The sequence below is a fragment of the Mus caroli genome, unplaced genomic scaffold (assembly GCF_978045245.1).
Source record: "Mus caroli unplaced genomic scaffold, Mus_caroli_1 scaffold_6, whole genome shotgun sequence".
Classification (NCBI taxonomy): domain Eukaryota; kingdom Metazoa; phylum Chordata; class Mammalia; order Rodentia; family Muridae; genus Mus; species Mus caroli.
The window spans coordinates 30,748,942-30,776,724 of record NW_028227261.1 but is presented as its reverse complement, the minus strand read 5'-3'; the positions used below and the strand labels follow the sequence as shown (position 1 = coordinate 30,776,724).

The following is a 27,783-nucleotide window of genomic DNA, read 5'->3' as shown; positions in this document are numbered from 1 at the left end:
AGGGAGAGGTACAAAGAAGCATGGAGCAAGTAGGGAGTAGAATGTAGGAAGGAAGGGGAAGAAGAGAGGGAAAGGGAAAGAACCAGCCTCCTCCCTAGGAGGATTTCTAGAACTACCAAATGTTTGATTGCAGATAACAGGATCAGTATGACTGACAACAGAAATCTACCTGTAGCCACTCATGTGCTGGGGTTGCTCTCTTGTGTAGACAGAATGAAGACTGCTCTGTGATCCTGAATTTATACCAGGATCTGCCCACAGCACTGTCTACTCAGGAGACCCTGAATTCATACCAGGATCTGCCCACAGCACTGTCTACTCAGGAGATCCTGACACAGCACTGTCTACTCAGGAGACCAAACAAGTAAGTAGTATGCCTGAGGGAATTCTTCAGTAAGTATTATAAACTTGATATTTAGAATTTTATAACATATTTTGTAACTTTCAGTAAGTGTATAAAACACAGGCATTGCTATCCATTCCATCCTATCGATCTTCTCTAAACACTGAAAGTTCTGCTTAGAAAAAAAAAAAAAAAAAAACAATAGTAATAACTTTCCCAATGCTTTCTAAACCCCACTTACTTATTAGCTTTAGGCTTTATCAGGAGAAATATTCAATGGGTCATATAGGAAAGAAAGAGTACTCTACCAGCATAATGATTTCTTAGGAATTTTCTATGTTCATAGGGGGAGTATGGAGAGATAGAGATCTCCCCTGAACAAAGACACACATAATCATCACAGAAACACATGGCCACACGAATTTTCCCTGGAAATCAGGCCATTAAACTGAACTCAGATACCCAAGATTTCCACTTCTCTTCTTTCTACAAACTACACTTAATTTATCACCTCTGACATATTTTCATATTCCTTCTACTGTCTTTGTTGACACCCCACACACATATATGCTATGCTGAACTAAATCATATAGTATAAAACTTCCTGCTGCCCCATTAAAAGATATAAAAACCACAGATTTTCTTTTGTTGGGATATTTCTCTGAAGGTTCTTTTATCTAAATTTCCCCCTTTATCACATCATGGAAGCTATTTCTCTTACTCCTACTTTTAAGCTATCCTTCCTTAATGAAGCTCCTCTCCAGATTTTAAAGGAAGTCTTTCTTTTCCTTTAAGGCCCTATTATGCTGTTTCTGATATACTGTTTTTTTACTTTTGAATGTTTTCCAACCTTACATGGCTCCTGTGGTTACAATGCTCTCTCCCAATAAACACCATTTCTGAAAGGTAATTATGTGTCAGCTCATTTCACAAGCCACCTGCTTTTCTCTCTCTTACACTCTATAGTCACCTACTCTTCTCTCTTTCATCTAAACCAGTGGTTTTCTACAGTAAATGATTTTGGTCCCAGGAATACCTGGCAGTGTCTGAAGATATTTCTGACTGTTACAACTAGAGAAAGAGAGAGCTGCAACCAGAACCAAGTATAGTATAGAACCAAGGATGCTAAAGAGCCTGCGACTAGCAGAACACGGCCTCATAACAAAGAATGGTCTTGCTCTAAATATCAGTGGTACTGATGTTGAGAAACCCTGCTTGAAGATGGCTAAATAAAATTTCTCTTCCATACATGCCTCATTCACAAATTCCCTAGAATTAAAAAAAAAAAACAAGGAAAAGATAGGCTTCCTAAAATTAGATACTATTTCCTAGAAACAGCTAATTTGTGTTATTTTTATTTTTCACTCTCTAAATATGAACAAAATACAGACTACCTTTAAAAAATTACTATTATATATTCATTGTTTAAATCCCTTCCTACATTTCACAGTGACTACAGCGTGCAGCGCAGCTTCTTTCTTCCAATCCAAATACTCCAATGCCATCAACTGCCTGGTAACTTAACTGAGTGTAGGATTTCTGTTGCAGGGTTCCTAACTGACTTCCAGAGCAGCCCTGAAACAGCCCAGCCATACCCTTGATCTTACTACCAAAATATCTCAAACACAGAATCATGGATCACTCACCAAGGCCTCCTTTCTAATAAACTGATCAATTCTAACAAACTAATTCAATCAATTAACCCTTTTAAAGATAGTTATGTCCATTAGCCCTCCTGAAAGAGTTAAATGCACACCTAACCTGTACTTCATTACAAGTAACTGCAAAGGCTTAGTTGCATCTATGAACTAAGTCACCCTACAAGCCCAGGTGCCACCCTCCTAGCTCTTCAACTTCACCTGCTGAAACCTCAGAGGCTCAGCAGCCTCTCAAACCTGTTCTAAAATGCCCACAAAAGCCACACTGTGAAAAAGACAAGGATTATAAGCCTCTACTCCCCTTCAGAAACATTTTCATGTAATTTCTGCTACAGCCTTGCAAGACAATTCAAGTTGCTTCAATCACAGATTCTTCTCATCCTGTCAATAAACTATTTCACTTTAAGCACTTCCTGTCTCAAATAAGTAAACTCATTGTGAAACAGAAGGAGGCAGGAGGGGTGAGGTGTTTACTTGAGCATTGTCAGGTTCGTCTTTAACTCTGTCTAGTAGTCCCTGCTGAGGCGCCACTGCTTTGTCATACTCATCATCCAAAGGTTCTTCTTTAATTCTAATATTTGATGCAAACGAATTCCCCAGTTCCGAACCAATGGATTCTTTATTGGCAAATGGGTAGCTGGAGTCCTAAAACACAATATAAAGGATTAATAAATATTCAAATTTAAAAATTATTCCTCTTCAGGGTTAATACCCAAAGTAAAGCTCACTGGAAATGAACTCTGGATGGACATATGTTAGTGTCCCTGTGCCTAATAGCTCACGGTCTAAGTAATGCAAACAGAGAACCTAAGATCCGAGGGCTTCTTAGAATATCTCCAAGATGTCATTATGCAAATAATAGTTAAAAAAAAAATCAGTGCTCTGTCTAACACAAGCAGAATTTTGAAAAGTGACAGAAAGAAAACTTTTGACACTTGCCATAGTTAACAGCAATCTACATACACACTGAAAACTTACCCTAAAGTTTGTTTCTGGGTTTTGTGGTAAATGAGTATGTAATGTTTCTTCAACTTGATTAGCTATTGAAAGAAAACAAACAAACACATGTATATGAATAACAAGTCTCATAAAGAATGACCTAAAAGGCTAATTTGAAATCATCTCTCTATTCTAACAAAGATGTTCTAACTAGGTTCCAAAGAACCCAAAAAAGTTTCACTCAAAGTTCCTCACAACTTGGTCTCCCTTCCCATTCAGCCTTACTACACACCTTTCCTCACTCATAAAGAGTGCTGACTTGATCTACTATGCTCTGAAAACTGTTCTCATTTGCAGTTTTACTAAGTTCACCAGGTCTCTGCTGTCTATTCCAATATTTATAGTTTATAGACTCTGCTCAGTTCAAAACCCAGCTCTATAGAAAAGTATTCCTTGTTCACTAAGTCTCTCCCAAGAATTTCCTGTGAGGTAGGGGACGTGTCTAGCATGCACAAAGATCCAAAGTCTAATAGTAAGCACTCTGGAGGGTGAGGGGCATGGCAGAGTTAGGCTAGGTATGGTGGCTCACACCTGTTAGTTAAAACACTGAAGAGACAAGGCAGAAGTGCAGAGAACTCCAGGCCAGCTTGTCTCTCTCAAATGTGAAGAAAGCAATCACTTTAACACTTCAGTTACTTAAATATTACAGTGCCCCATGACAAACTCGTCTCACACTATCTGATCTTACACATTCAATCTTGGGCTAGTCAACTCATCAGCAGCACCTCTGCTCTCTGCCTTGTCTTGTCCCTTCTACTACTAGATACTATGTTCCTTTGGAAGACTCCTAACATTTCAATATCCATTAAAAGATATTAATTTATATATATACACATGTGTGTGTATATATATATGCACACACACACATATATAAATGATATATATAATAACATGTTAGAAATAAACTCTGCCCTTGCACAGCCTTGTATATAACACATACTCAACCGTTGCTCTTCTTCACTATACTGGTTCCCTCTTTCTAAAATACATTTTTCCTAGGATTTTCTGAAGAGAAATACATGGATTGACACAGTGCATCTGCTTTCCTAAACATCAATTTAACATTTGGGAGAGGATTACAATCTTATTGTAAAAGCCTAGGTCCCAAGAATACAAAGAAGAGTAAGATACAATCCGGCTGTCAAAAAATAGGAACAAAACAAGGCAACAAATACTATAAATAATAAGGCATAAAATAGAGTTCTGTGAAAATATAAGCAAGGAGAATATCCTTAGGAATAACTATAAAGTAGGAAAGATTTATGAATTATGCTTCATTGAATAAGAAATAATTTTACAAGTGTATATATGCACAGAGAAAAAATTGGCATACCAATGAAACAGCAAGAAAGGAAAGCACACAAGAAATGTGTGATATATTCAAGAACAGATCTGGAGCTAGAGGACAGGGTGTATCGTGTAAAGAGAATCAAAAGGAACTTAATGAACTCCTAAAACAGTGGGGTAATTCATTGCAACTCCCTGGTTTAGACTAACAGGTGGGATAGCAATTTAAACCAGTGCTTCCAGCACAAAGATGCTAATTCCAACTTCAGAGTCTGATGTTCAACCAAAGAAATGGAACAGGTGATGCAAGTATCTTGCCTTCTCATCAAAATACTGCAAGCCAAGAAGGGGGAAAATTATGACTTAGAGATATTTTTCAACCATTTATATAACAATGAAATGTTATGAGGAAAAATTCAATCACTTTGTAGAGTAAGAGAAAGTAAAACAGAGCTTACAAGGAGCTTAAAACTGTTCGTACTTAACTTAAGATCAATAAAAGCTCTATTACTGGTAATTTATTATGTTTTATAATTCTATTCCAACAATTATTACCTGCTTTATCAAAAAAACTGCTTTTCAACCTTGAATCCAAACCTTTATGGGGTTTATCCAACCGTTTTTCACGTTCATGATAAGTTAGGTCTCTATTTTTCTCCTTTCCAGAAAATGTCTCTTTGCTGTTTTCTCTCACTAAACAAAAATCTTTTCGTATTGATTTAAAGACAGAAACCTGATCAAACTGTTTAGGAAAGTCTTTTTTTAACTGATTTTGAATTTGTATTTCATTTTCATTGTCTGATTCCTGATGAGCAGCTCTTCTCTCTACTTCCAAACTACCATCAGTGTGAACTGAAGAAACACGGTTGTCCTGTGAACTACAATCCTGTTCATCCTCATTGTCACTACTAACGACTGGAATTCCTGCAAGATCCCCAGAGTTCAAAAAATAATCATCTTCATCCAGCAATGAATTTTCAGATCCTGTTTGATTCGGCATTCCATAAGACATGCTGGCAAGGGTGGGAGTTAAGTTGTGGTCTGTATCTTCAGACATTTCTGTATCCATGACACCACCTTAAAAAGTAAGAAACTGTTTAGACAAGTAACAGGGCTGAGGATGACCGCAGTTATAAGGTCTGTCTTCCATTTAATCATATGTATTTCCTTTGTCAAACAAAATATAGGCAATATTACAATAGTATTACTCATTTAACACCTCTGATGAGATTATCCCTATCTGACACTTACGGGAACAGGAGCCTAAATTTGAAAGACGACAAGATGATACAGAGAAAAGAGCACCAACTTCAGAATCAGACCTATCTGTGTTAAAACGACAAAGCACAAAACTCTTGGCTCTATATAAAAACAATCTAATACTCACCTTAGAAATTAATCTGTGGTGAGGCTTAGTGACAGTTATGTGTAAAGAGACACTCACAAATTAATAAACGCAAAGATTTATAAAAATTCTAATTATAACCTTCATAGTGTATGTGTTCTGCAGGGTTAAGACCAATACACTCACTATAATGTAATAGGTCTTTAGTCCCAGAATCCCAGTTTCTCTGCACTAACACTAACACAGATTTACTAAAGTTAAGGTTTTCTAGGCTAAATATGTAAACATCAAAATGACTTTAGCTATCCTGCTAGCCTTCATAACTACATGCTCAAATCTGTCCTATTATAAAACAAAGATTCACTTTTCCTTCACAAACTTGTTTTTAAAAAGCCTTGCCTACTTTGTTCTTCTTTAGTTATGCCCAAACCTTAACTTACTCTTTTCTTCCATGATAAGATTTAGTGGGGTTAGAGAGACAGCTCAGGTTAAGACTACTGACTTTTCTGTCACCCACACAGTAGTTAACAACCCTCTATAACTCTAGTTCCAAGGGGATCTGACATTCTCTTCTGAATGCACAGATATATATATGCAGGCAAAATCAAAACAAAACCCATACATATAAAATAAAAATAAATCCCAAGGTAGAGTTAGGTACCCACTTTCAATCCCTCCTTCCCTAAGAAACCCCACCGTAGTGTCTCTAAGCTCAAATTCATTTCCTCACTGCAGTTCCTATGTTTCCATCACTTGATTAAATGATTCACAAACTAACAATTATTAAAAAGAATTATTTCAACTCTCCCATAAGCTCTATCAACTATAATATTATTTCATCTCTCTAAAATCCATTTCTTCTATTCAGCACCTAATTCTAACTGTCCAAATCTCTACCTATACATTTCAGTGCCCAAAATCTACGTAACTACAAAGTAACTATATTCTAACAAATCCTATGCCTACACCACATTTAATTGGTTCAAGAGTAGGCCAATACTCATTAAAAACAAAGTATAGGAAAGACAGGAAATAGTAATAATATATTTGTTTAATCAGCTCAAAAAAGTTTCTGTGACTGGCTGTTTAACCTGGATCTATAATCTAATATTTATTTATTATCAAGACTTAACTATGTTGAGTCCAAATAAAAGTTTCCTTCAAGTTCCCCTCTCCAAAGACATCATTCTAAATTGTAAGTTATTCCATATCCTGTGAGACCTCCCACAGTCCCCAGTCTCTAAAGGAGAGATGCTTCCACAGCACAATCTATGATAAATAAGTATTACCCACTAGTTTATAATCACAAAATGGCGAAAACTCTGAAAATGACTGCTGTGACTTAGAGCTACAAAAGTGGTGGTGGTGGTGGTGGTGGTGGTGGTGGTGGTGGTGGTGGTGGTAGGGAAACAACCTACAAACAGTAAGAATAAAAAAATAATATTGGAGCTAATAATGAAGTCAAAACCAGGAAGGAGAAAAAGAACTTATATTTTTACATTAGTATTATGCTTGCTGATTAATGTGAAAAATAGAAAACTGGAAGGAAAATCCTCCTTGTATGCTTTCCAAAATAGTTCATGCAGGGCTAGAAAGACTGCTCACCAGTTAAGAGCACTCAATGCTCTGGCAGAGAGCATATGTCAGCTACCAGGACATATGTGATGACTCACACTCCACTTCCAGGATCTGATACTTCATTCTGGCCTCTGTAGGCACTAGGCAATCATATGCATGTAATACAAGAACCCATACACATAAAATTTTATAACTAAATCTTAGCGCCAGGAACTCAAGAGGCAGAGGCAGGAAGGATCTGGACGGTCAGCCTGGTACACATACAGTGTTCCAGTTTTGTTTTTTTTAAATAATAAAAAAAGTTTAAAATGAAATGACATAATACAAGGTAAAACATGCTAAAAAAAATCTTTTTTTTTTTTTAAGTTTCTCTTCTGGCTTTTTTTTTGGGGGGGGTTGCTTTATTTTGTTTTTTGAAGATAGGTTTTTTTTCCTGTGTGGACCTGGTTATCCCAGAACTAGTTCTGTAGACCAGGGTAACGTTGAACTCAAAAGATCTGCCTAGTCTCTGCCTCCCAAATGCTGAGGTTAAAGGCAAGCACCTGAATCAGATGCTGAAATCTTAGAGGAAATGCACACTTAAAGAGTGCACATGCCTACTTTCTCACGGTATATAGTAAAGACAGGAAGGGACTGAAAGACTGCACAAGACAAGCAACACTACAGACATTTCCAATTACTTAAAATTCATATTAAGAGATTTGGAAGGTACACAACATAGCATTCTACCAACCCATAAACAGCCTATAAGCCTAAGCATCTTCTCTGTTCAGCATTTAATCATTATTAACAAACCATGTACTGTCTACTTTGTAACTGTTCCATGTGTGAAATGTACATTATGATGTCACCAACTTAAGTTCTATAGTAGATAAGAAAGCAATACTAGCAAGAAATACTGCAAGCAACTTTTGTTATCTATTTACATTAACAGTCAAGGATTATGGTGGAAAGGAGCAGCCACTCAGAAAAACCTGACATACAACTCACATGGAAATAACTTCAGGTTATAATATCTAAGTTCAAACATTAAAAGAAAAGTAAGAGAACTCATGTTACAATTATTAAATCAAAAGGTAAAAACCAGTATTTTTAATGACAAAAAACTCAGTATAAAAATACAAAAAAAAAAAAAATCTAACTACACACACTAATAAAGAAAACCCAAACAAAGGACAAAGGGTCAGCTGGTTAAAATGTCTTCACCGCACTGTATCACAAAGGGCAACAAAGAAACAACCAAGTACATACAAAAGCAAGAATTTAACAAACATTCCACAGACAGGGAGAGACCAACAGTCAATAAAGGAAATATTAATTAGTGACACAATGAGCTACATACAGATTGGCAGTAAAACAAGAATGCTCACGACAAAGTTAGCAAACTATGACCCAAAGCCATGAAATATAGAGGTTTGTGGCAGAGATCATATATGGCTTTGGAAAGCCCAAAATATGTAATGTTTAATTCTCAGAAAGAATATTTTCCAACCATTATAGTTAAATACTGTGATAAGAATGAATGCAAAGCCGGGCGTGGTGGCGCACGCCTTTAATCCCAGCACTCGGGAGGCAGAGGCAGGCGGATTTCCGAGTTCGAGGCCAGCCTGGTCTACAAAGTGAGTTCCAGGACAGCCAGGGCTACACAGAGAAACCCTGTCTCGAAAAACCAAAAAAAAAAAAAAAAAAGAATGAATGCAAACTGAAAGTTAGTTTGAGGACAGAGTGAGGTACTTAATTCTCTGTCAATAAATGGGTGGGTGGATAGACATAATGTAGACAGTGTCTCTTTTCACCAGGGAAGCAAATTACAGTACTTATACCAAAAATAGACTATTACTAGCTATGTTAAAAATAAGGTGGATCTTTAAGCCCTTAGTAGGTGGATGTGTTTGGGTTTTAGGCCAGCCAAGGATATGAAGTGAACCTTTTCTTTTTCTTTCTCTCTCTCTCTTTTTTTCCTCCTCATTTTGGTTTTTCAAGATAGGGTTTCTTTATGTAGCCTAGGCTATCCTAGAACTCACTTTGTAGACCAGGTTAGCCTTGAACAGAGAGATCCGACTGCTTTTGCATTCCAAGTACTGGCATTTAGAAGATTGTGCCTCCACCATCCAGCTGAATAAACCTTTTTTATTTTTTAATAAAATAAATTCCCAACATATTTTTTAAATTCCCAAGTCCTATTGACAAAGGAAAAAAAAAGTTTGAATGCACAATCAGTAAAATTGTGTAATGGGTAAAGCACTTGCCCTACAAGCCTAAGTTTAATCACAGGAATCTACAACACAAGGTGAAAACACACTCCCAAAATTTGTCCTCTGACCTCCACATGCACAAAGAGGACCATGAACATCTATACTCACATACACACTGTCAGGTACAAAGCAAAAGCAGCCCCTGAAAATGGCATTGGTAGAAAAAAAAAAGAAAAAAAAAAAAAAAAGGCCTAAATAGAAGGATTACTGTTAACTTCAATAAGTCTTGGCCTCAGTTCAAACTAAAAGGTTAGTCCCAATGGCCAGAAAATGGCACACTTGATTTCCAAAGTCTCAGAATGTGACAATTTCTGCAACCACACAAGCAAATGATCTGAAAAATCCCTAACCGCTAATCTTTCTTTACTCTCCGCTTTCAAAACAACCTCTTTCTCTCTAAGCTCTCCGATCTCTCTAGTCCCTCCTGATCGCTGGATTCAGTCTTACAGAAATTCAAATGCCTTTTGGGTATGGATAGTATTAGGGAGACTGTCATGTGTTGTTCTACTCTTAAAAAAGCTGACTGTGAAGATGGAATTTGGCCTACCCACCAAATGCATATATAAGATATTCTCCAAAAAATGTCCTGGGTCAGGGTAGCCACCTGATACCATGGCAGGGAAAAAGAGAACAAAGCAGAAAGGCCCAGAAAAAAGACATTACATGCCTGAGAACAATTAAGAGGTAAACTCAGGACCTTCAGAAGAGCAGCCAATGCTCTTAACCACTGAACCATCTATCCAGCCCCCCCCCCTTTATTTCTTTGTCATTTCTTAAGATGGGGGGAGGGATCAAACAAAACGGGATAAATAATATTTCATTTTTATGTCTTTTTTCTATATCTTCAATTGGAGATATCAAGAAGGTAGATGAACACATTAGTCTATAACTAAAGATGAAATACTTGCCAAATAATAAGAAATTTGGGACTAACTACAACTAACTCCAAAAAATTTTGAAGAGATGATACTTTACAATTCAGGATACTAGATAAAGTTATCCAGTAAGTTTATTTATTACTGATTAAAAAGGAGAGATCCTGGGTTACTTCAACATTTACAATTCTGACATCAGAAAGAGCACCAAGATAAAACAGTTACAGGCTGGCTACGCTCAATTCCTAGTGTGGAAGTGTGGAAGATAGAATATATCCAATAAGAAAAGGAGAAAAATGACATAACAAATACCAATATAACTAATCAAATGAAGACTGAAAACTGGTTAACAATATTAGTATTAGAATATGCTTGGCCCAGGGAGTACCACTATTGGAGTTGGTGTGGCCTTATTGGAGGAAGTATGTCATTGTGGGAGTGAGCTTTGAGAGCCTTCTCCTAGCTGTCTGGAAGTCAGTCTCTTCTCTTGGCTGTCACTGGATCAAGATGTAGAGAACTCTCAGTATCTTCTACAGCATCACATCTGCCCAGATGCTCCCTGCCATGATTAATGAACTGAACCCCTGAATCTTTAAGCCAACTCCAATTAAATGTTTATCTTTTTTTTCTTTTCTTTTTTTTTTTTTTTTTTTTTTTTTTTGAGACAGAAACTCTCTGTGTGGCCCTGGCTGTCCTGAAACTCACTTTGTAGACCAGGCTGGCCTCAAACTCAGAAATCTGCCTGCCTCTGCCTCCCAAGTGCTGGGATTAAAGGTGTGCACCACACCGCCCGGCTATGTTTACCTTTATAAGAGTTGCCTTGGTCATGGTGTCTCTTCACACAATAAAGCCCAAACTAAGACAATTGGCAAAACTAAAAGTAACTACCTTAACAAAATATGTTATTACTGCAAAAATGAGTGCTGTAGCTAGTGATCCCCAAACAGACTAAAAGAAAGACCCTGAGAACTCTACAGATAACTCTTCAATGGAACTGTTCTCTAAATTAAGAAAGCCAGGCTCTAGATTCAACACATAAGAGACACTCACTGATTATTTTCATGAAAATTGTTTTTAGGCTTATCTGTATTTTCTATATAAGTGTTTTACCTGCACATGTACGCGCACTCACGCGCGCGCACACACACACATACACACCATGTAAGTGCCTGGTATCCAGAGGTCAAAAGGCATCAATTGATCCTCTGAAATTAAGAGTTATGGATGGCTGTAAGCCACAATGTAGGTGCTTGATGCCAAAGAGGTCAAAAGTGGGCATCAATCAGAACCCCTGGCACTAGAGTTAGATGGCTATGAGCCTTCTACCTTCAAGTCCCTGAAAAAGTACACACCAATTAACAGTAAAAATGTTCAGGATAACTGGGCGTGGTGGTGCACGCCTTTAATCCCAGCACTTGGGAGACAGAGGTAGGCGAATTTCTGAGTTCAAGGCCAGCCTGGTCTACAGAGTGAGTTCCAGGACAGCCAGGGCTACACAGAGAAACCCTGTCTCGAAAAACCAAAACCAAAACAAAACAAAACAAAACAAAAACAAAAAAACAAACAAAAAAAATGTGCAGGATGGGGGATGGAGAATTGGCTCAGTGGTTAACAGCACTGGCTGCTCTTTCAGAGGATCCAGGTTCAATTCCTAGAACCCACATGACAGCTTACAACTGTCAAGTTCAAGGAAATCTGATACCCTCATACACACAAACATCTAGACAAAACACCAATGCATATAAAATCTAAGTAAATAAATATGTAAATTGTTAGAAAAATTTATAAATACACAGGATGAATTCAATCATGTGAGACATGAAAGTAACAGCCCTTGGTGTTCAATCATATGGTGATAAATTCTTTAGTTGGTAGTGGCTCTTTGAAATGTTTCTTGGGTAGTATAACACTAAAGGACTAAGTACAAGCAAAAAGAGAAGTAAAAGATGACTCTCATCTGACTTCATTATAAATTATTATTATCAAATTCCTTAAAATCCTTTATTGGATAAAATTTTCTTCCTGATTTTATTAGTTATTTCCACTTTAGTGGATCATTCCCATAAGAATACTACAGAGCTGTAATCTGTTTAATCAAAAAAATTCTTATGAGATTAAAAGGTGGCTCTGCAGTTAAAAGAACTTATTGTTCTTTCAGAGGACCAGGATTCACTTCCCACCATGTACATGATGGCTTACAACCATCTGCAATTTTAGTTCCAGAGGATCTGGGGATGTCTATGGTCCCCCTGCAGGCATGAGGCACATACCCAGTACACCTACATGATATTTGGAAAACATTCATACATAGAACATAAAAATCAAAATCTTTAAAACAAAGTGTAATTTTCAGAAAAAAAAGTATAGCAATCATAACTTTAGCTTTAGAAGTTATGATTAATTAAGTTAACCTGTGCACATCTAACACCAGCACGAGGCAGACGAGCAGGGAGGCAGAGGCGGAGTCTGAGGGGAGGCAGAGGCATGCAGATCTTTCTGAGTTCAAGAACAGTCTGGTCTATAGAGTGAGTTCCAGAATAGCCAAGGCTACACAAAGAAACCTCACTGGGCAGTGGTGGCGCACACCTTTAATCCCAGCACTTGGGAGGCAGAGGCAGGCAGATTTCTGGTCTACAAAGTGAGTTCCAGGACAGCCAGGGCTACACAGAGAAACCCTGCCTCAAAAAACTCAAGGGGAAAAAAAAAAAAAGAAAGAAAACCTCTACATAGCAATAGAGACAATCCCAGTGAGAAGACAGACAACCGGAATCTGAGATTTCTGCTAATCATGTATATGAAAAGGAATAATATTCAGAATATATAAAGAATTTTTATTAAACCAAAAGACCCTAGATAATCTGACTATAACCCAGAGAAAGGACTTAAAGACTGAGATTTCTTCAAAGACTTGACAGTCAATCAAGGCAGATTAGGACATGTTTACCTAACAAGTAGGTTAGGGGAAGGAAGGAAAGAAGGAAGGAAGGAAGGAAGGAAGGAAGGAAGGAAGGAAGGAAGGCCCATTGGAAGATATTTCCCTGCTGCTACCTGAGATGCTAGCAATTTTTCTGACCTTTTAATTCTTTAACTGGCATAGAAAATGTACCCCAAGCCAGGCGTGGTGGCACACATCTTTAATCCCAGCACTAGGAAGGCAGAGGCAGGCAGATTTCTGAGTTCAAGGCCAGCCTGGTCTACAAAGTGAGTTCCAGGACAGCCAGGGCTATACAGAGAAACCCTGTCTCAAAAAACAAAAAAAAAAAAAAAAAAAAAAAAGGGAAAATAAAGTTGCCATATTATCCAAGAATACCACTTAAAGAATACATTTTTGAGAAGTGTCACATTCATCATCCAATTTATTGAACAGATAATGTGGTTTATGCTTTTTGTTTTGTTTTTGTTTGATTTTTACAGTTATTTCTATGTTTCCTAAATACTAACCTCTGTCTTATGGAGAGTTAGCAAATATCCATTCCCCTTACTTTCAATTTCATGGGAATCCTTGTCAAATCTTGGTATTGTAGCCGGGCTGACCTGGAACCAGACACTGTAGACCAGACTAACCTTGAGCTTGCATCTATCTCTTCTCAGTGCTGAGATCAAAGATGTATGTCACCACAGCCTAGCCTGTCCCTTTATCTTTAAATGTTTTTCCTATGCTTTTCTCTGGCAATTTCAAAGATTCTTAAACTCTTTAATCAATTCTTAATGTTGTGTAACATGGAAGACATGGATATTGCTTTATTCTTCTGTGTGTGGAAATCCAGTTTTCCCAGCACTAAGTTAGTAGGCTCTTTCCCAGTACACTTTTCTACAGCCTTTTCGAAGGGAAAGCAGGTGGTTACAGCACAATGGGTTTGTTTTCAGGGTCCTTAAGTGTGCTGCATGGTCTACATGTTTGTCTTTGTGCCAATACCATTCTGGTTTTCTCACTAGACTCTGGAATATGATTTGAGGACAGATACTATAATACCTCCAGCACTGTTCTTTCTTAGCTATTTATGGTCTTTATGTTTCAATATTAACTTTTTTTCTAATTCTGTGAAGAATACCACTAGGATTTTGATGGAGAGTACACTGAATTTGCAGAACACTTTGCTAATATAGACGTTTTTATATTACTCTTGCCAATTCATGGTATGTGAATCCTTTCCAAATCTAGTGTCTTCTCTGCCTTTTTTCAGTGTTCAAAGTTTTTTTGTTTTTGTTGTTTGTTTGACTTTGGAATTATTTATGTATAGGAGTACACTGTCACTCTCTTCAGACACACCAGAAGAGGGCATCAGATCCCATTACAGACGGTTGAGAGCCACCATTTGGTTGCTGAGAATTGAACTCAGGACCTCTGGAAGAGCAGTCAGTGTTCCTGACTGCTGAGCCATCTCTCCAACCCCACAGACTTTATTATAAAGGTCTTTCACTTCTTGCTTATGTTTATTCCTAGAGTTGGTCTGTTTCTGGTTTTGTTTTGAAATTATTATGGAAGAGATTTTTTTTCCTTTTTCTTTCTTGGCACGTTTATTGCTCATATATAAAAAGTTACTGATTTTTGTAAGTAAAGTTTGTGTTCTACAACACTGTCAAAAATGTTTCTCAAGTATTAGAGTTTTATGCTGGGATCCTTAGGATCTTTTAAGCACAGGATCATACCACCTGAAAATAGAAATTAATTTGATTCCTTTCTTTCCTATTTGTATTTCTTGTATTTGCTTTATCTTAGGCTCTACACTGACTGAGAGTGGCATCTTTGTATCATTCCAGACTTGGAGGAAGTCATCTCAGATTTTCCCAAAATGTTCAGTGTCCATTTGCTGTATGTAGTTTTTACTACATGGAAACTGTTACTTCACGTCCTAGTTACTTCAGGACTTTTTACCATAAAGGGATGCTGAACTTTTTCTGTCCTTTAGTCTATTTTTATGCTGAATTATACTTCCTGTCAGCAAGAAGCAGGGTTTCAGCACCTGAAAAATGAAAAAAAGAGATAAAAAAGGAGGACAAGGACTGCAGCTAGGTATGGTGGAGTCTCAAGAAAATGTATTGAAGATAAAGGGAGAGCACTGCCAGAGGTAGAGGCATCTGGGAGACTAAGCCAGGTGTGAGGAGGCGGGGAGAGGCAGAAGTAAGTCATGGACAAAAGGGCCAAGTGAGCAAACTACTGAACTATATAGGGAGGGGCCGCTGGGGAAGAGCAGCCTATCCTCAGAGCTGGAGAACTGTAGATGGGGGGTGGGGGGGGGCGAGTATGCCAGCCACACCCTGTAACAGTTAAGGACTGAGAGATGCTGAGAGAACCTGGAGGCCATGTCCACTATGGTATGTTAAATAGGCACCTCAGCTATTCATTTTTACGGGGTTTGAGACCCAGTAGTACACCTTTAATAAAATAAGATTGTTCATAACATATGAACTTCTTAATGTGTTCCTGAATCCAGTTTGCAAAAGGGTTTAGAGAATTTTGACTCTAACTAGAATAATTAATATATTATGGGGTGAGGGGTGTGTGTGTGTGTCCTGAACAGAATGAGTTTGTTGGTTTTCCATCTATTTCTATTATACATAACAGAGAAACACTGGTGTAAAGTGTTCGTTTAAGATTTGGTAAGGGCTGGAGAGATGGCTCAGTGGGTAAGAGCGCCCGACTGCTCTTCCAAAGGTCCGGAGTTCAAATCCCAGCAACCACATGGTGGCTCACAACCATTCGTAAAGAGATCTGACTCCCTCTTCTGGAGTGTCTGAAGACAGCTACAGTGTACTTACATATAATAATAAATAAATAAATCTTTAACAAAAAAAAAAAGATTTGGTAAGTTCCAGGACAGCCAGGGCTACACAGAAACCCTGTATGGAAAAACAAAACAAACAAAAAAAGATTTGGTAGAATCCAGAAGTGAGTGTGTCCAGTCTTGGGCTGAGCTTTACTAGGAGACAGTTTATTAACATTTCAATTTTGTTGATTGTTCTGGATCTGTGCCATTTCATTTGATAAGTAATATATGTCTAGGAATTCATCCATTTCCTCTCCAACATTTTCCAGTTTTGTTTTTTTGTTTTTTTTGAAACATAGATTTAAAGAGTACTTTCTAGTGAATCTCTTTTTCACTAGAATCTGTAATAACCCCTCCTTTTTCATCTTATTTTATTAATTTGGTACTTCTCACTCTTTTTACATTAGCACGGCTGGGGATTTCTCAATACCCATCTTTTTCTCTCAGAGAATCAATTCTGCTTATATGTAACATTCTTTTAATTTCTGTATCATTATGTTTTTGCTTTGATCTTTATTATTTAATGTTTACTACTTTAAGGTTTGGATTTCTCTCAAACCTTGAAGTGTATCATTAGGTTATTTGAGGTATTTCTGGGTTTTAGCTTTTAAGATTTTTTTATTTTATGTATATGAGTACACTGTAGCTGTCTTCAGACACACCAGAAGAGGGCATCAGATCCCATTACAGATGGTTGTGAGCCACCATGTGGTTGCCAGGAATTGAACTCAGGACCTCTGGAAGAACAGTCAGTGCTTTTAACCACTGAGCCATCTCTCCAGTCCCCTAAAAATAAATTTATTTATTTATTTATTCTTTTTTTTTTCAAGACAGGGTTTCTCTGTGTAGCTCTGGCTGTCCTGGAACTCACTCTGTAGACCAGGCTGGCCTCGAACTCAGAAATCCGCCTGTCTCTGTCTCCCAAGTGCTGGGATTAAAGGCGTGCACCACCACCTCATGGCTAAAAATTTATTTTTAATTATGTATTTTTCTATGTCTGTATAGTGTATAGATACATAAATACAATTGTCCTGAGGGGGGTCAGAAAAGGGCACTGGACTCCCCTGAAGCTGAAGTTACAGTGACTGTGAACTGTGCATGTAGATGTTAGGAATTGAACTATGAAAAAACAGTGCTCTGCAAGAACAATGTGTACTTTTAACTGTTGAGCCATCTCTCTAGCTCTCTATTTTTCTTTTAATGTATGCTATTTTACTAATGTATTGATGTGGTTTCTAGCATTTATCTTCTAGCTTTATTGTACTTTAATCTGAAAGGAAAGTTAGATTCTTTCATATAAGCAAACATTTATTTTGTATCTGAAAATGCATATTTAAAGAAAGTCCCATAGGCTAAGAATACATATAATACATATTCTGCTTCTATTGGATGAAATATTCTACAGATATCTACCAAGTCCTCTTGAACTGTAATATAGAATATACTGTTAATATAGAATATACTGTAATATAATAATATAACTGTTTAATATATTAAAACAACATTGAGAAATGTGTTGTCTTTCAAATAATAACATCTCAGTTTTCTACCAATATTATATCCCTAAATAAATTTAAAGCTTTAGTTTTACCATTTCCTTACACATACATACATATACACACACACACACTCTCACACACTACTATATGTTTTGTTTATTATTTTTTTGTGGCTTTTAAAAACATTTCAGGTCTGGTGAGATGGCTCAGTGGATGTCCTGTCATTTTTAGAATTTTCTAAATGAAAAAAAAATAGCTTATTAATTGAATTGGCTTGTTTGCTTGTTTTTAAGTACATATATATATATATATATATATATATGAAACTTTGTTTAGGGTCCCTTAATGTGTATTCTTTGTATTCTTCCAATGCTGTAATTGGAAGAATTTCATTCATAAAATGCTAAAACTAAGCAAGGTGTGGTAGTTCATGCTACTAAATATGGGAGGTAAAGACAGGGTGAACAATGTTTCAGGAATAGCCTCAGCTACATAGAGAATTTGGAAGTTGGTCTGGGCTACAAATGACCATGTCTCAAAAGAGCCAAGCACAAAAGGTATAATATGCCTGTAATTCTAGCACGAGAGAGATCAGAAGCCCAATGTCATAATGACCCAACACAAGGAAGAATAAAATTCAGGAAATAAATGATGAAGGGTTTAATAGGGATTGAAGCTTTAGATAAACACGCATTCAGACTGTCACTTAAAAGCTATACTGTAGGCAACAGAGAGACGGTCCATTGATTAAGAGAATGGGCTGTTCTTCCAGAGTGTTCTTTTCTAAGGACCTACATGGGAGCTCATATCATATGTAACTCTAGTAACAGGGAATCCGACGCCCTCTTCTGACCTCCAGGCACCAGGTACTGATATGGTACACATACGTACATGCAGGCAAATCACTCATATACATAAACTAATAAAATTTAAAAATAAAAAATAAATAAACCATATATCAAGCCTTAGCTTATTTTTTCTTGTAAGTAAAAATATAATCAGAGTATATTATCTTCAGGCAGGTGACCATTATAGGAAATAGCACACACCTAATGACAATTTCCTTCTGATCCTTACTAAAGAATCTTCACTTTCATTCGAAAGCAAAAACAGACTCAAGACTCAACAACGGAACTAGGATTTCCAGGTTTCTTTGAAGCTAGTTTGGCAAATAAGAGATAAGTAAGCATTCAGGGTGCACTTCCAGACTGATTAAATTGGGTGTGGTGGCACACACTTGTAATCCCTACACTAGGAGGCTATGTTGACTAACTTGACACAAAACATCAGAGAAGAGGGAGTTAAACTCTGGTTGCTATATTGTAGTATCTGACTGCTTTCCCGACCACCAATGATGAGTTCAAAGACAAGCAGAGAAATCAAGTTGGCCCCCAATCATCTTTCTATATTAACTTGCAATTTTAAATGAATACACACATATAAGAAAGCAAAAAGAAAACAGAACTATCTACTCTAGTATGTATAAATATTCTTTTATTGAAACTGACAATAGTATCAAATTAGTTTACAAAATGGTTTTCTGTTTGCTGACTGAACTATTCAAATTGAAAGGACTGTTCAATGTTTTGACGTAAGCTTCTTTTTCAATATATGATTTTTATCATACTGTCAAATAAAGCCAAGACAGAAACTTTTAAACACAATTATATAAAAAGGACAAACTTCGCCAGGCGTGGTGGCGTACGCCTTTAATTCCAACACTCAGGAGGCAGAGGCAGGAGGATTTCTGAGTTCAAGGCCGGCCTGGTCTACAGAGTAAGTTCCAGGACAGCCAGGGCTACACAGAGAAACCCTGTTTCGGAAAAAAAAAAAAAAGACAAACTTCCAGAGGATAGAATGCTCAGTGGTTAAAGCACTGGCTGCTCTTTGGACCTGTTTTGATTACACACACATGACACCTTACGACCATCTATAACTCTAGGGGATCCAACACATACCAGACATGGATGTAGTACACAGACATACATGCAGGCCAAATACCCATATACATAAAATAAAATCAAAAGAAATGAAGTCAATCAAGACTTTAGATAGCTTAGCAGTTAAGAGCATATACTGTTCCTGCAGAGAACATGATTTCACTTCCAGCACCCATGTTAGCCCATTTGTAAACACCAGCATCGTGAGGCTCTGATGCTTATAACCTCCTCCAAGACCTGTACTCACACACATAGACAAAGTCACACACAGACACAAGACCTGTACTCACACACATAGACAAAGTCACACACAGACACAAGACCTGTACTCACACACATAGACAAAGTCACACACAGACACAAGACCTGTACTCACACACATAGACAAAGTCACACACAGACACAAGACCTGTACTCACACACATAGACAGAGTCACACACAGACACAAGACCTGTACTCACACACATAGACAAAGTCACACACAGACACAAGACCTGTACTCACACACATAGACAAAGTCACACACAGACACAAGACCTGTACTCACACACATAGACAAAGTCACACACAGACACAAGACCTGTACTCACACACATAGACAAAGTCACACACAGACACAAGACCTGTACTCACACACATAGACAAAGTCACACACAGACACAAGACCTGTACTCACACACATAGACAAAGTCACACACAGACACAAGACCTGTACTCACACACATAGACAAAGTCACACACAGACACAAGACCTGTACTCACACACATAGACAAAGTCACACACAGACACAAGACCTGTACTCACACACATAGACAAAGTCACACACAGACACAAGACCTGTACTCACACACATAGACAAAGTCACACACAGACACAAGACCTGTACTCACACACATAGACAAAGTCACACACAGACACAAGACCTGTACTCACACACATAGACAAAGTCACACACAGACACAAAATTTAAAAAAAGGTTTTTTAAAGGTCAACCAAGGTAGGCATAGTGGTAAATATCTTTATTTCCAACACTCAGAAGGTAAAGACAAACAACTCTCTGAGTTCAAGGCCAGCCTTATCTACCTATACTGAGTTCCAAACAAGCTTGGACTACATAGTGAGGGCCCATCCATCTGAAAGTCCAAACAAAACTGCTTTCTGGAAGCACTACAAAGTCAAAAGACCTGTGATCTTTTGCTGAAGACTCTGAAATTTTGTTCTTTACTTCATCACTATTACTATGAAATACTTTGTTGTACATCTAAAATGTTTCTTCTGAGGATGGAGTCATTTGTTCAGGGACAGAACACTTGTTTAGTTTATACGAAGCCCTGAACTTAAACCACAGGACCAAAAATCAATCAATCAATGTATGTTTCTTCTAGCTAGACTCTACTGTTTGAAACAAGGACATAAAATTGCTAAATCCACTGAAGAATAGAAGAATTATTTATATTGTTATCATTCCAAAAAATGGGCCAGGCGGTGGTGGCGCACGCCTTTAATCCCAGCACTCGGGAGGCAGAGGCAGATGGATTTCTGAGTTCGAGGCCAGCCTGGTCTACAAAGTGAGTTCCAGGACAGCCAAGGCTATACAGAGAAACCCTGTCTCGAAGAAAAAAAAAGTTACCAAATTAATTACAAAGAGAAGAAGGGAAGAGACATACTTATAGATCTGTAAATGGAGAATGAATATAAAGTCAAAGAAACACATTTTAGATTGACAGCCAGGCAGTAGTGGCACACTCGCCTTTAATCCCATCGCTCAGGAGGCAGAGGCAGGCAGATCTCTCTGAGTTCAAGGCCACCCTGGTCTACAGAGCAAATTCCAGGAGAGCCAGGGATACACAGAGAAACCCTGTCTAGGAAAAAAAAAAATGAAAAAAAAAAAAAAAAAGATTTCTAGATGACAAAACTTACCATACTTATACAAGTATAGAAACATCCTGTAAAATTCATCAATTCTATTCTTAGTATTTATTTTACAAAAATATTTGAACAAGTAAACAATATATTTAGCAAAATATATTCACTGTTGTTTATAATGAAAAATTAAGATTCTTTCTATGTTTATAAAAGGGAAGCTGGTTACAGTATAGCCCTGTAATAAAATACCCAGTAGCAATAAAAAAAAAGACATACACTAGATCTTTTTTCACTGATGCAAAAAGATGTCTGCATATGTGACTTAAAAAGAATAGGAATAATATTCATGTGGTTCCTGAACATAAATCTCATATACTATATGTATGTATACATTTATAGAAAAAGTCTGGAAAGATATATTAAACTCTTAAAGCTCATTCAATCTTTTGAAAATTATAATAAAAATATTGACTTTCTACTTTATTCATTCTGTACTATAATTGAATGTATTACTTTTATAATCTATCTTACAGCATCTAAAAAGATGGAAAACTTAAAAAAAAAAAAAAGCCTGTAAAGGATGTTAAGTACAATCTCTACCATTCAGACTAATACAAAGTACTGCTATACTTTAATATAATAAAAACTGAAAGAATATTAAAAAAAAAAGGAATCTAAACCCCTCAACTTAATGACATTAAAGCTAAATCAAAGCAGAGCATCACAGAGTTCAATACTAAACAAACACTCTAATGGTCAGTAAGTGCTGCATCCAGACTTAACCTATCTGAAGACGTTTTTTCTCAAATAGTACTTACAGTTTTCTACAATTTCATCAAAAACTGCATCACTTTTCTGTTCAAACTGAAAAAGAGAGAGGGAAAAAAATAATATTACTCTCAAATATTTCAATCTTATTTTTGGGATCCCCTTCTACTCCTTCAGAAAAATTCGCACTGATCTTAAAATCAAAAGTCCATTGTGTTACAGTGATGACTCCTGTTGAATGTACAGGGCCTAAGACAGAAACAGAGCTAAGTCTGAGTAAATTCCAGACCTTTAAAACAGCAAGCAGAAATAAAGCAGAGGCTACTCCTGGAATTCATTATACTCTTCTTTGTTTCAGCCTTCCAAGTGTTAGAATTCCAAAAGCCACAACAGCTGGCAAGGATTTCCCAAAGACAGTTAGTGATAGAAGATTTTTAAAGATAACACTAACACAACGTAATTGTGTTAAAATCACATTAGGAAATGATACTAACTGATGTCCAGAGGCTCATCTTAGGGATTTCAATAAAGCCACTTTTTAATGCTAAATATATGTGCTACTTGACTATTCCTGGTTTTCACAAGTATTTTTCTATAAGTTTAACAAGTACATACAATACAACATATTTCATATGCTAGGATCTTCAAATTTAGTAAAAAATATTAAAGACAGGAAACATTTGGCTCTACCTGTCTCTTACTACTCAACTTTTCTTCCCATCATTAATCAGACACAGCACACCTACAATATACAGATGTTATCAAAACTCCAGAAACCCATTAACAACTGAAGTTGGCAAGTAACATCAATTATTTATCATCTAATTATTATTACCATGGTAATATTAATTATTATAAATGATTACCAAATTTGTCTTGTTTTTTTTGTTGTTGTTTTGGTTTTGGTTTTTTTTTTTTTTTTTTGATTTTTCAAGACAGGGTTTCTCTGTATAGCCCTGACTGTCCTGGAACTCACTCTGTAGACCAGGCTGGCCTTGAACTCAGAAATCTGCCTGCCTCTGCCTCCCGAGTGCTGGGATTAAAGGCTTGTGCCACCACCGCCCCAAAAATTTGTCTTGTTTTAAAACTACTAGTGGATACAATAAAACTAAAGAAGTATAAGGTGTAAGACAGGGAAAAGGAATCAAAGCATCCACATGTGCAGGTCAAAACTGTTGTCTTAACCAGAGTGAGGAAGGTATCAAGTTGTTGACAAGAGTTTAGGAAGAATAGGGAAGACAGAAACACATAGCATGTTTCTCTCACACAGAATCTAGATTTAACAATCTATAAATAGGAACATATGTGTGACATGAAAACAAAAACAAGACTAATGGGGGAAGGAAGGGCACAGCAAGGAGGGAAAAAACAAACAAAATTTTTTTAAAAATTAAAAAAATAACAATGATAATAACTTTTTTAAAACATGGGATTTCTGGTATGGGAGCTGTAGCTTAATGGCAGACCACTTGCCTAGGATATGTAAAGTCTTGAGTGCAAACCAAAGCACTGTGAAAAACAAAAACAGTAACAGATACAAAACTTTTCATTTCTTATCTTATTTTTGGTTAAGTTGGGTCTACTAAAGCATTTGTTTTATTTCTTCAAGACAGAGTTTCTGTCACTCTGACTATCCTGGAACTTACTCTGCAGACCAGGCTGGACTTGAACTCACAGAGCTCCATGCACCACCACTGCCCTGTTCCCTATTTTCATTTCTAATAAAGCAACTGTGCCTTTATTTTCCTTTTCTTTAATCCTTCAATAAGTCTAGTTAGAACTTTTTTCATGTTTACCTTAATTTTGCACAAGTCTTTTATCCAATGATTTAGCTGCTTTTTGTTGCTGTTTGAAACAGTCTCAGTCTGTAACCAGGGTGGTCTGCGCTCATGTAATGCTGCTGCCTTGGTCTTACAAGTGCTGGAACTACAGGGGTAAGCTACCACATGACTGTCTTGCAGGTTTATTTTTTCCTTCACTTCCTTTGGTTTACTAGACTTTATTTGCCTGGATTCCTTCGTTTCCTTTTAATTTATTAGGACAGGGTCCCATGAAGCCCAGTCTGGCCTGGGACCCTCCATGGCACAAGATCCACAACATCTTCACGATAGGTCTACATATTAATGTCAGATAAAGTAGACAAAAAGAGAAAGCTTTTGGCAGGCATACAACTATTTAGTATAATCATCGGTAAGACATAATTCTATAACATGAAGTTTTTAACACAACTTTAAAATTCATAAAAACATTAAAATGAAAATAAGCAAAATCTGCAACTATATTTACTAAATATATGGTATTTGCCAGCTGTTTGTTAGTACAAGACAAAAAAAATGAAGTCATATTTTTAAACAATTCTTTCAACAAACTTACCCTAGCTGATATTTGTAGAAACATTTCAAACAACTATAGATACATATTAAATCTATATAGAAAGAGCACCATGCTATATCACAAACTGGACCACATGTACAACATCAAATAATTAAGTTTAAACAGAATGTTTTATCTCATCTCAGAGGTATTAGGAATCACTAACAAGATAATCTTAATGCCAAACTTTGTTAAAAAATCCACAGGCCTTTAATCCCAGCACTCAGGAGGCAGAGGCAGGAGGATTTCTGAGTTCAGGGCCAGCCTGGTCTACAAAGTGAGTTCCAGAACAGCCAGGGCTACACAGAGTAACCCTGTCTCGAAAAAACAAAACAAAACAAAAAACAACAACAAAAAAAACCTACTAGAGCGACGAACCACATGGTGGCTCACAACCATCTGTAATGGGATCTGATGCCCTCTTCTGGTGTGTCTGAAGACAGCGACAGTGTACCCATATAAATAGTAAATCTTTAAAACAACAACAACATCAAAAACTTCTAAATAATCTTATTTCAAAAAAAAAAAAAAAAAGGAAGGAAGGGAGGGAGGGAGGGAGCTAGAGAGGGAGGGAGGGAGATACCTTGGAGAGTGGGGAGAAGCAAAATATTTTGAAGTAAACAAAACTTTCTACAAGTTTTGGTTATATTCAAAGCAGACCATAGAGAATGTTATATTCACACATGTACCTCCCCACTCACCCCACACACTAACACACACATACAATAAGTAGGGTTGAAAAGATTTGTCAGCTGTTAAAAAACACTTGCTGTTCTTGCAGAATATCTATGTTTAGTTCCCAGCACTCATGTGGCAGCTGACAACCGTCTGTAACTTCAGTTCTAGAAGATTCCATTACTTCTACTGGCCCCCAATTCCCTTTACTAATTTCTGTGGGTGGTAAACAGACTACACACATATATACATACATACATACATACATACATACATGGAAAATACTCAAGCACATAAAAAGTAAACATAAATAATATATGTAATTTAAAAAATTTAGGAGCCAGCAAGGTACTCAGTGGGTAAAAGGGCCTGCTGCCAAACCTGAGGATCTGAGTTCAATTTCCAAAACACACATAGGAGATAACACAAGTTAGTCTCTAAAGCCGGGCGTGGTGGCGTATGCCTTTAATCCCAGCACTCGGGAGGCAGAGGCAGGCGGATTTCTGAGTTCGAGGCCAGCCTGGTCTACAAAGTGAGTTCCAGGACAGCCATATAGAGAAACCCTATCTCGAAAAAAAACAAAAACAAAAACAAAAACAAGTTAGTCTCTAATCACATGTGGGACACGGTGCACACATAAGCACATGCACACTCACACAAATAAATTTTTATCTAAGTTCGAGGCCAGCCTGGTCTACAGGGTGAGTTAGAGGACAGCCAGGGCTACCCTGTCTCAAAATAAATAAATAAATAAATAAATAAATAAAACATTTATTAAAATACCAGAAGCCCCCCCTTCCAAAAAAAACTTTCAATGCAAAGGCAAAATAATTGTTATTCAGATATAAGAGTTAACACTTCCATACCTTCTCCCCTTTGCCACTGGGCACAGTGCTGTGTAAGTAAGTAAACAGCACTTAGAGGAATACTCCGAAGGGTCTTCTCTTCCCACTTCACTGTTTACCTGCTTACTCCAGCAATGGCCTCCCTAGAAACCAACTCTCCAGCAAGTACACATTTCTCTATCAGACACACACGTTGTCTCCTCACAAACTGTTAGGCCCTCCAGAGAGCAGCCATTCATCAGTTTCAGTCTCTGATATTGGGGAGTGGCCCAGAAATTCTGCCAATGCCCCAACAGATGACTTAGCCAAATTTAGTAAGTAACTTTTTAGAAACTCTTCTAACACTCTGGTGGGAGATCTCATGCTTGCAACAAAAGTGTGCAAAATCTCAAATCTCTCCAGCCAGCATCCATTGGACCTCACACTCTCCAACAAGACCTGAATCCTCAGACTTAAGGTTGGGGAGTAAGACACTGTCCAAATGCACTCCAGCTTTCCTATTCTACCTCAGTCCAAGCCAGAGCTGTAGCTGTTCCCTCTAACCTACCATTATTTAGAGTTTGATTTATATCTTCAAGTTACTTGCCCATTGCTGTTTCCTAATTATACAACTTTGTTGGGGTGGGACATTAAGACCGTCGTACACAGTCCATGCTAACTTTGTACTCATGTAGCTCAGATAGGCCTTCACCTCCCAAGTGCTGAGACTACAGGTGCGTATCACCTTGACCAACTTTTCTAACTATAAATATCAAGCTTTCCATACTCAAATACTGTGTTTTATCCTCTAACTGTAATTCCAAAAGACAAGACACAATGTAACTATAAACTGATTGGGTTGTATCCTTGGGCTGTAGTATAGAACTCAACCAGAAAGGCAATAATGTCCAGCAAGCAGTGGCATTAAAGTTGGCCCCACTATCACCTGTAATCGGGTATGATTACATGTCAAGGCAAGCAAGCACTCAGAACTACACTTCATTGTTAAAGCAGTAAAGATGGCTACAAAGTCTATTACTTGAGAAGGGTTCTCTATGTATTCTTGAACAGTTGCAGAAGAAAATAAATGTAGGGCCGGGCGTGGTGGCGCATGCCTTTAATCCCAGCACTTGGGAGGCAGAGGCAGGTGGATTACTGAGTTCAAGACCAGCCTGGTCTACAGAGTGAGTTCTAGGACAGCCAGGGCTACACAGAGAAACCCTGTCTCGAAAAATCAAAATAAATAAATAAATAAATGTCAATACATTAGCTTAATTCAAATAACATTCAAGAATAGAGGAATTCTTGCCATAAACTTAAAAACAAACTAACTTATGCAAACCTTTATTCCCAGCACTTGGGAAGCAGTGAGATCTCTAAATCTGAAGCCAACTTGGTCTACATAGTCAGTCCCAGGACAGCTACAGCTCACTACATGAACTATTAAATTACAAATCAGGATAATTTAGTCACTGGTTTGTTTTGGTTTAATTTGGTTTTACCCAAATAACAGCAATTACTGATAAAGAATGTGAATCAGGAACAGAACAAGTGATTGGACCAGAATGAAACTAACAATTTCAACCCTTCAGTGAAAATGATGTATCCTTACCACAAAAACATCCTTTTCTTGAAAACCCTGTGGTGTTTATCTTTATGTGAAATAAATGCCTTGCAGTAAGATTTTCATTTACCTCAAAACTGATACCAATCGTTTTGATATTGCCA

General features: G+C 37.3%; 1 protein-coding gene across 4 annotated transcripts in view; it reads right to left on the bottom strand.

The window, feature by feature from the left end:
- The window catches only part of Zmym4 (zinc finger MYM-type containing 4), a 103,352-nt gene that overhangs the window by 59,977 nt on the left and 15,592 nt on the right, over positions 1-27,783 (bottom strand). For all 4 annotated transcript variants that reach the window (XM_085838945.1, XM_085838946.1, XM_085838947.1 and 1 more), the window contains exons 2-5: positions 22,234-22,279; positions 4,843-5,364; positions 2,980-3,041; positions 2,476-2,646 (exon numbers count right to left, since the gene is read on the bottom strand). In XM_085838945.1, coding sequence (XP_085695071.1) covers positions 2,476-2,646; positions 2,980-3,041; positions 4,843-5,364; positions 22,234-22,279 — 801 coding nt within the window. The remainder of the gene's footprint in view (positions 1-2,475; positions 2,647-2,979; positions 3,042-4,842; positions 5,365-22,233; positions 22,280-27,783) is intronic.